At 35.7% G+C, this 10,121-nt stretch overlaps 1 protein-coding gene across 5 annotated transcripts in view; it reads right to left on the bottom strand.

The window, feature by feature from the left end:
- Nucleotides 1-10,121, bottom strand: part of PREPL (prolyl endopeptidase-like) — a 36,087-nt gene that overhangs the window by 12,666 nt on the left and 13,300 nt on the right. For all 5 annotated transcript variants that reach the window (XM_010842294.1, XM_010842298.1, XM_010842297.1 and 2 more), the window contains 5 exons: nt 9,650-9,716; nt 7,579-7,785; nt 5,755-5,890; nt 3,232-3,448; nt 2,426-2,611 (listed from right to left, as the gene is read on the bottom strand). In XM_010842294.1, the coding sequence (XP_010840596.1) occupies nt 2,426-2,611; nt 3,232-3,448; nt 5,755-5,890; nt 7,579-7,785; nt 9,650-9,716 (813 nt within the window). The remainder of the gene's footprint in view (nt 1-2,425; nt 2,612-3,231; nt 3,449-5,754; nt 5,891-7,578; nt 7,786-9,649; nt 9,717-10,121) is intronic.

Genomic DNA, 10,121 nt, shown 5'->3' with positions numbered 1-10,121 from the left:
GGATGTGAGTCTGGGTGAACTCCGGGAGTTGGTGATGGACAGGGAGGCCTGGCGTGCTGCAATTCATGGGGTTGCAAAGAGTCAGACACAACTGAGCGACTGAACTGAACTGAACTGATGGGACTGGATGCCATGATCTTTTTTTTTGAATGTTGAGTTGTAAGCCAGCTTTTTCACTCTCATCTTTCACCTTCATCAAGAGGCTCTTTAGTTCTTCTTTGCTTTCTGCCATAAAGGTGGTGTCATCTGCGTATCTGAGGTCATTGATATTTCCCCCGGCAACCTTGATTCCAGCTTGTGTTTCATCTAGCCTGACATTTCGCATGATGTACTCTCAAATAAGTTAAATAAGCAGGGTGACAATATACAGTTTTGATGTATTCCTTTCCCAATTCAGAACTAATCTATTGTTCCATGTCTGGTTCTGTTGCTTCTTGACCTGCATACAGGTTTCTCAGGAGGCAGGATAAGGTGGTCTGGTATTTCCATCTCTTTAAGAATTTTCCACAGTTTGTTGTGATCCACACAGTCAAAGGCTTTAGCATAGTCAATGAAGCAGATGTTTTTCTGGAACTCTCTTGCTTTTTCTATGATCCGTCAGATGTTGGCAATTTGATCTCTGGTTCCTCTGCCTTTTCTGAATCCAACTTGAATATTTGGAAGTTCTCAGTTCACATCCTGTTGAAATCTAGCTTGGAGAATTTGATCATTACTTCACTAGCATGTGAAATGAATGCAATTGTGCGGTAGTTTGAACATTCTTTGGCATTGCCCTTCTTTGGGAATGGAATGAAAACTGACCTTTTCCAGTCGTGTGGCCACTGCTGAGTTTTCCAGATTTGCTGGCATACTGAGTGCAGCACTTCACCAGCATCATCTTCCATGATTTGAAATAGCTCAACTGGAATTCCATCACCTCCACTGGCTTTGTTCGTAGTGATGCTTCCTAAGGCCCACTTGATTTCACATTCCAGGATGTCTGGCTCTAGGTGAGTGATCACACCATTGTGGTTATCTGGGTCATTAAGATCTTTCTTGTATAGTTCTTCTGTGTATTCTTGCCACCTCGTCTTAATATCTTCTGCTTCTGTTAGGTCCATACTGTTTCTGTCCTTTATTGTGCCCGTTTTTGCATGAAATGTTTCCTTGGTATCTCTAATTTTCTTGAAGAGATCTCTAGTCTAGATTTCTATGCCACTATAACAATCTCAAAACTAACCTCCATACCCCTCATCTCTTGGTGCTTCGGTGTACTCTAACAAGGCTGCCAGATAACCTTGTGAAGTATAGTATGACTCCTTAAATTATTCCTCTGCCTTCAAACTTCAAAATTTCCCCTCTTCTTAATTTACGCATAAATTCATCACGTTGACAGTCAAAGAATGTCAAATCGTAGCTTCATCCCCTACTAATTTGTTCTGCTTAAATAAAAGTGATTTATTAGCAGTTTCCTGAATATTTTCCTAACTTCTCCAGCTTAGAGCTTCATTTGATGGACTTTCTCATCATAGAATACTATTCCTTTCCCTACCCAACAAAACCCTATCTATCTTCTTTGGTTATCTCAAATTCTACTACCCCCTAAAGTTTTCTTGGGCCCTCTGGGCCTCATGGCACATTTTATGTTTTTGATGCCACTTATTTAAACCCATCCTATACTTAATCTTTGTGTACAAGTCTAATCTCATGATAAATGGTATTCTCCTAAGGCCAGGTATTTTGACCTACTATCTTTCCATTCCAGAGAGCCCAATACAGAACTCTGCACATAAAAATTTAATACATATCCAGTGAATTTACTTGAATTGCATTTTAGCAAAAATTGTCATAATATTATAGATAGGGAGATACAAATGGCCTGTTTGCTGGTCATACAACTCTTTCCACACCAAGCAAAACAGAGGCCTCTCTTCTTCCCTTTAGTGCATGTTACCTTAATTCACATATTAATGCTGCTGTAAAACTGGGCGATAATGTTACCATTCACAGTTTTATAAAATTGGCAAAGAGATGAAACAGACACAAACAAGTGTGGTTGAAACACTGTAGCAGAAACACCAGAGGCATGATAACTATCTGGGATGGGAGAAGGAGGTAGTGGTTAGGCTCCAGCTGCCAAGCTGGCCTGAGTTATGACTATATCTAAGGTTGTAGAGATACATGATACAGAGATATGTAGCAAGAGAAATACAATGGCACTTAACTCTACTTCTGAAGTTCATCCTATACAGCAGGATTTTTCAGTGCACGAAAAGCAAAGACTTCTAAAAGTAATTCCAAAATAAACCTCCTAAACCTGATGAAGACCCACTATACTAAATTCTATTTAATTTCTAAGAAAAAGTACATTGCTGTTATTCAAAATTTGATGTTAATACGGCATTATTCTGATTTAACAGTATTATCTTTTGAAAATTAAACATACCTTTAGAGACCGAACTGAATCGTCAGCCAGACCAATCACGTTAACATAAAGTAAATTGCTATGCTTCAGGAAGAGAACACAATGATCCTTAAACATGTCCAAGTCTACAACTTTGGTATTTCTCTTCATCGTGAAAAACAAATCCCAATTCATAATAGCAGGGGTATCAGCTGCTGTTCTCATTAGCTGTGTGGAACAAAATTAGAAGAGATCTAGGTATGAGAAATGATGACTACAGCATCCAGAGATGAAACCACTGAAAACCAGCCCTTATTAGTCTGCACTGTTTATGAAGACCTGAAGGAACTTAACTCTGCATCAGGGTTAAGTGTGAACATCACCTTATGAATGAGCCCTGGCTAGCCTGCTGGGTGGGTATGATGCAGTGCTTAGCTGATGGTCAAGCACCGAGAGCCAGTGGGGCCTCAGTGAGACCTCGGCTCCTTGACTGTTGGGGCCATCACTGAGCCTAGCTGAGACCAGCAGAGGAACTGCCTGAGATCAGTCCAAACTGATCTCAAAACCTTGTTTATAAAAGTTTGAAAAGTTTGTTAAGCCACTAAGTTTGGCTTTGATGACTAATATTATTTAGGATAGGGAATATTTTCCTTTGCTAACCTTTTTGGGTATAGTAAAATATGAAGAGGTATATTAGCTCTGAGGGAAGAGAAATGGGATTGGTTATATACATCAGTTTTTAATGACCCAAATCTTATGAAACAATAAACTCTTAGAGCAAGAAATGTTGATATTACTGTAACACTTCCTAACAGCCTAAATGGGAACCACGAAAATACAGGATTTACCTTGAATTCTGTAGGCTCGCCAACGTTAGTGAGAATGTATAACTCATCATCTCTATGTTCCACATAGTAAAGGACCCCATGGATTCGCTTCTGGATAAGTACTGGTGGGTCCCAAGGGCTCAGGCCATCTATCAACCACACCTCAGAAGTGGTCTTGCTCATGATATTCATAGTGAGAAAACGACTGTCTTTTGTAAGATAAAGGAAGACAAAAAAACTATGCAGAAAAAAGAGAGGGAGCGAGAGAGAGGAAAAATCCAATAAATTTCAAATGTAAGCTATCATTGCTAATGACAATTTCTCACTGGTATTGAGTATATATATTAATTTCTAATGCACACAGAAAAGAAAAACTCCTTAGTGAAATACTGCTTGTAAAAACTGGCTATTATGTTTTCTCATTTCCTCTGCAAAGGCATTCAAAATAATTTTTCTCTAACATTTTATTATGAATATTTTTTAAAACCCACCACCAAGATTCTATACCTGCTAACATTTTGCTGTATTTCCTTTATCACATATTTATGTAGCTTGCAATCCATCTTTAAAAAAAAAATGCATTTCAAGGTAAACTACAGATATCATTTAACACTCAATTACATTAATAGATTACAGGGGTTTTTGCTGAGAAGAGGAAATAAACTTCCTGGAGAAGATATGTAATTGTAGGGAAGAAAAGAGACAGAGTTTTCTTTGTTTTTCCTTTGAATGCATGTTGGATATCCTTTTTTCCTACTCTCCCAGTTTTTATAACAAAACAAGTAACAGGAATAAAAACCCTCACAATCTCACTAAACTAACACATTTTTTAAAGTTTAATTTTTCTGTTTTTCCTTCCAGGGCTTATTTGTATTTTATACATGTCTTTAAATAGTTATAATTAAAATAGAGATGCAATTTTGGGTTCTGCATTTCTTACTACACATATTATCATCTTTCCCCACATTAATTATACAGTTTATGATCATTATTTTTAATGGCTTCCTAATATCCTATTATTAAGTTGAATTATCATAATTCTTAAAAACTTAGCTATTTCATTGTAATAAATATAAAAGGGAACATATCATGAAGATAGTTTCCTTCTCCATAACTTTTATAATTATTTCCTTAGGATAAATTCTTAGTAATAGAAATACTATTTTAATGATTAAGAGTATTTTTATGACTCCATAAATCAAAGACTATCCCAAGAGCATTATACTAATTCATATTGACACACTGGATGCCTTTAAATATTGCATCTACATTTCCTAATTATAAAAGTAATTCATACTGAAAATACTAAGAAATATAAAGACAGATGGTAAGTTTTAGTTGCAAGACAGAGAATAGTCTATAATCAAAGTCATTGGTATAATGTAATAAATTACTAGGGTAAACTGTCATTTCTAAAAGACAATCTTGACAAATGACACATAAAATAGTGGGATCATAGGAATAGTTCTAGTAAATTCTCATTAATAGACTCATCAGAAAAAAATGCAGTGACAGTGTTACTGGATCAAGAGTATTAGTTCTATAATTAGAACTAATTATAAATAATTATAATTATTTATATTTATTTATAATTAGAACTAATTATAAATAATTATAATTATTTATATTTATTTATAATTAGAACTAATTATAAATAAAATTTGTAATTAGAACTAATTATAAATAAAAGAGTAATTTCTCCAGGCCTCAAGTTCTTTATATGAACTTGGGGTTGTACAAGATTTTCTTTAAGGTTCTTGTCATGTCTGAGATTTTATTAAGTGAAGGGTTAATTTTCTTGTTTGGGGTATCAATTTTACACTCATAGATTGGTTTTTAAAGCTCATTTTTTTTCGTCTTGCAAAATCTGTTGAGACATTGTCCAAATCATACTGTTAAATGATGTATAAGGTGACAGGACCCTGGTGTTAAGAAATAATTTGTTTCTTATAAATCATTTGGAAAAGTACATCTGGGTAAGAGTTAAGGAACTTTGCCAGATAAATTTATCATCATTTCCTTCCCAGCCTGGTTAAGTGGTAATATGAGGTATAAGTCCTGAAGCAAAAAGAATTAGCTTTAAGGAGGAATTACCAGATTACTGGGGAAAGTAAAATTTAAAGACCAAAGTATATCATGGCTCAAAGCAAAGCAATTTAAATTTTAGATAATCTACATGAAATAAGTAGTGAATTCTGTGTAACTGATATGGTTAATCTAGTTATGGCCTACAAGAGGTTCATAAGTGTTGCATGGCAATGCTATTTAAGTGTTAAACTAAGAACTCTTCTCGTGTCAGTACAGAGAGGATGTTAGTAATTCAGCACCTATAGTCTAATGATATATCTGTGTTCACTCTGAAGTTTGAATATAACTAGTTTCCAATTTTGAATCTAAATCACTTATAAAAGAATGCTTTGCTCACCTTAGCCTTATTATATCTGATTCCAGCCAAAATCAATGTTTTAACTCAACCAAGAGCAGCACTTTAGATAACCAGAGAAATACGCTGAAAATAAAGCCTTAATTGAATTGTTCTAGTACCTTGGGTCTTTTTCTGTGTAAAAACGTTCATTACGTTTGTTATCACCAAAAGTGGCTCGATATACATCATGACAGCGAAGGTTCCTCTGGAAGGTGTAGAATAAAACATCTTCATCTTCTTCATCTTTTACCCATTCTAAAAGAAAATAATTAAAGAATTATACATAGCCACCTATTTATAGTTAAAAAGAAAAAGGCACAGTGCATTCTGAGTGTCAAACAGAAGAGATGTGTAAGTTTATCTCTGGCAATCTAACACAGGTTTGATTATATCTAACCCTGTATTTCCAGAGAAAAAGATACTACTACATCAATTCTAAGTTTTGTAGTTATCAATTTCAAGGCACTCAAGTTTCTAAATAAGAGTTGAACATTCAATATTTAGGAAAGACTTTGGTAGACTGCTTTCAGCAGATCGATTATGTTTAAATTTCACGCTCTTGTGCTTAGACATTTGGTCGTGTCCGACTCTTTGTAACCCCATGGACTACAGCCTACCAGGCTCCTCTGTCCATGGGATTCTCCAGACAAGAATACTGGAGTGGGTTGTCCTGTCTTCCTCCAGGGGATCTTCCCAACTCAGGGATCAAACCCAGGTCTCTCGCACTGCAGGTGGTTTCTTTACCATCTGAGACACCTGGGAAGCCCATATTTAAGTTTGCAGAAATACTGGATCACTTCCTCTCATGCCTAAATGTTTTTGTATGTTTTCAAGTGACAGTTTATTTCAAACTAAGCTTTAAACAAAAAATCTTATTTTTTTAATTGGTGGAAAATTGCTTTATAATTTTGTGTTGGTTTCTGCTATATAACAACACGAATCAGTCACATGCTGGTGTTTTCTAGATCCTACCAGAAGCTGTAAATTAAAGTATTCATACAATTACGTCATGACTGCCACCTGGCTGACAGTGACTGAAAGACATCATTGTTATATGCATTCTGATTTTAGAGGTTAAAATGTACAAGAGGTATGTCTTAGAAAAAATTCGATAGGATATAATTTTAACTCATTGTAAAAGCATTTCTTTACTAAACAATGGGGAAATTTATGGCAGAAAATGAAAGGGAGGATAAAGTCTGTATATGTAATCACACAGTGATAAATGATAAAATTTAAAGTTGGCTGTATTGGTAAAAATATCATAACTTTAATGATGAATAAGTTCAGGGAATTCCCTGGTCATCCAGTCATTAGGACTCGGCGCTTTCACTGCCAGGGTGCGGTTCAATCCCTAGTCAGGGAACTAAGATCCCGCAAGGTGTGTGGTTGAAAAAACAAACAAACAAAAAGTAAATTCATCTTGTTCTAGAGTTCCTTGGTAGAGACCCCAGGGCAATCTGCTACAATGGCTGGACAAGATGATGTGAAATTAAAAAAATACCCCAGCCTAAAGTTGAATAAAATATTAAGATGTAATTTATATGCAAACATGTACTCTAAGTAATAGCAAAGAATATTATTACTGACACATTACTGATAAGGAGCCTGGTGGGCTACAGTCTACAGGGTTGCAAAGAGTTGGACATGACTGAAGTGACTTAGCATGCATGCCCTGATATATATTACTGATACATTAACATGCACTGTGCAACCTAGACTCTGATTATAATACTTTTAAAAACATGGACATGAATTTGGATATTTAACTAAAGAAGGGAAGGTCTCCTGGTTAAGAGGCACAGAGGAAGGTATGGAGTCCACAGGGATAAACAGATCAGGCATTCATCTTCCGATTCATTCATGTGGGCAAATAAAAGTGTCTCAAAAGTGTAGACAATTCTCTTGCTGTTGTCTTTTCAATGTTTTAGTTGGTGTCTTACCAAAACTAGACACATTTGGGAAAGAAGCTTCCATTACAGGCTGATCACTGAGCTTCACAACTATACAGGTAGATGCTTCAGAATCCTCAGTTCTTATCTTGGCAGCTACATATTTTTCATCAGGAGCAACTCTGATACAGTCAATGAAGGGCTGCTCTAATTTAAGTTCCTCCAAATTGAACAAAACTTCATAGTTATCATTGTCTGCTGCATAAAGAAAAAAGTAGAGGAGATAATTCCATAAGATATACTTACAATTTTTTACACTATATTTCAGTGTTTTAGAGTAGCATTCCCCTTCTTTAAGATGCTACATTATGGCTTCCTTCAGCATTGACAGTAGCTTGATGTGTGTAGAAAATGGCATTTGTTATTTAATATTACAATATCCTATTCAGTATTACTCTATGCATCAGCCTATGTGATGTTACTTGATACAGTTAGTCTAATATTTATAGACCATATAGAACCTAGAAAAGTAAGAAACTGTAAGTGACACTGAGTAATCTATGTTGTGCCTAGCATAGTAACTGGGATTTGGTAGATGCTCAAAAAATGCTGGTTCTCACCTCCATTCTCTCTGCCAAAGCTTCTGAGAGTTAAGTATTAATTCTAGCTTAGGCAAACCCAGATATTAAAAGCTAGTCATTTAAAATTAAGATAAAAGTCAAAACCTATTTTTTATATCTTTGAAAACTAATACCAGCCTTTCAGGCAGCATGTACAGGGGGTGAGTAGGTACCAATCACTGGCCCTTCTGTCCTGGGAGTACACACGGACCAGCACACCCCATATCAAGGGGATAAGGGCCACATATGTTAGGGAAGAAGCAGCGAGCATACAAACTAAAAGCAGCCCTTAATTTCTGACAAGATAGAGTAGGAGAAGGACTTGAGTTCACTTCCTCTCAAGAAAACACCAAATCACAACTAACTGTTGAACAACCACTGACTAAAAAGACTGGAACCTATCAAAAAAGCATACTTTATATCCAAAGACAAAGAAGCTACAATGAGACAGTCGGGTGGGGGTGGGGGAACGCTTTCATGATATAATCAAATCCCAACCACTGGGTGGGCAAGCCACAAACTGGAAAAATAATTATATCACAAAGGCTCTCCCACAGGAGTGAGTGTTCCAAGTCCCATGGCAGGCTCCCCAGCCTGAGAGGTTGGCATTGGAAGGAGCCTCCAGAGCATTTGGCTTTGAAAGCCAGTGGGGGCCTGAACAAACAATAAATGCTGGAACGTGTGTGGAGAAAAAGGAACCCTCCTACACTGTTCATGGGAATGTAAATTGGTATAACCACTACAGAGAACAGTACGGAGGTTCCTTAAAAAACGAAAAACAGAACTACCATATGATCCAGCAATCCTCTTGGGCATATATCCAGAGAAAACCATAATTCAAAAAGATACATGAACCCGTGTTCACTGCAGTGCTCTTTATAATACCCGAGACTCAAAGAAACCTAAATGGCCAGTGACAGAGGAATGGATAAAGATGTACAGATATAGATACACAATGGAATATTACTTGGCCACCAAAAAGAATGACACAATGCCATTTGCAGCGACATGGAAGGACCTAAAGATTGTCATACTAAGTCAGTCAGATAGAAAAAGAGAAGTTTCATATTATATCACTTAATATGTGGAATCTAAAAAAAAATGATACAAAGAAACTTATTTGCAAAAGATAAACACACTCACAGACTTTGAAGACAAATTTACCACACCAAAGGGGAAATGTAGAGGGGAGGGATAAATTAGGAGTTTGGGATTAACATATACACTACTATATATAAAACAGATAATCAACAAGGACCTAATGTACAGCACAGGGAACTCTACTCAATATGTTGTAATAACCTATATGGGAAAAGAATCTGAAGAATGGACATATGTATGTGTGTAACTGAATCACTTTACAGTATATATGAGACTAATAACTGTAAATCAACTATACTGCAACAGAAAATACAAATTAAAAAAATCAATACCAAATTTCTCATGAAAAATGTGAAATCAGAAAAATCAAGTGTTTCTTAAAAAGGAAAACTGTACGGTACCTTCTTCATCTTTGGAACGAACCAAGCAGCAGCCCTCTTGATAATAAACAAAACCACCATGTTTAATCTGACAATATAAAGAAACAAATAATTTATTTAATAATAACAATCATTTATCCACCAGTTTAAACACAATTTAATTAATTGTTTAATGGTCTGACTATTCAAGATGAAGAAATGAGATCTTTTATAAAAGCAGACCTGCTGAAGTCTATGAATGAACATAGAAAAAATATTAAATGGATACAAATATACAATATAGTGATCAAGATATGGTGTTCATATGTTTATAATCATTGGAGGCATTTCTAATACATAAATGAAAGAAACAACAAAGAGAAGGCAAAACAAAACCTATGTCAGTTCTCATGAATGTACGAACCACGTTAGCTTTATTTTTGGAACATCTGACAATTAACAGAGATCAAGTGGCATCATTAAGATAAACCAAAATTATGCAGATGTGAAAACC

This window comes from Bison bison, unplaced genomic scaffold (assembly GCF_000754665.1).
Source record: "Bison bison bison isolate TAMUID 2011002044 unplaced genomic scaffold, Bison_UMD1.0 scf7180017864177, whole genome shotgun sequence".
NCBI lineage: Eukaryota > Metazoa > Chordata > Mammalia > Artiodactyla > Bovidae > Bison > Bison bison.
The sequence above is the reverse complement of the archived record's forward strand: the minus strand, read 5'-3'. Positions and strand labels throughout refer to the sequence as shown.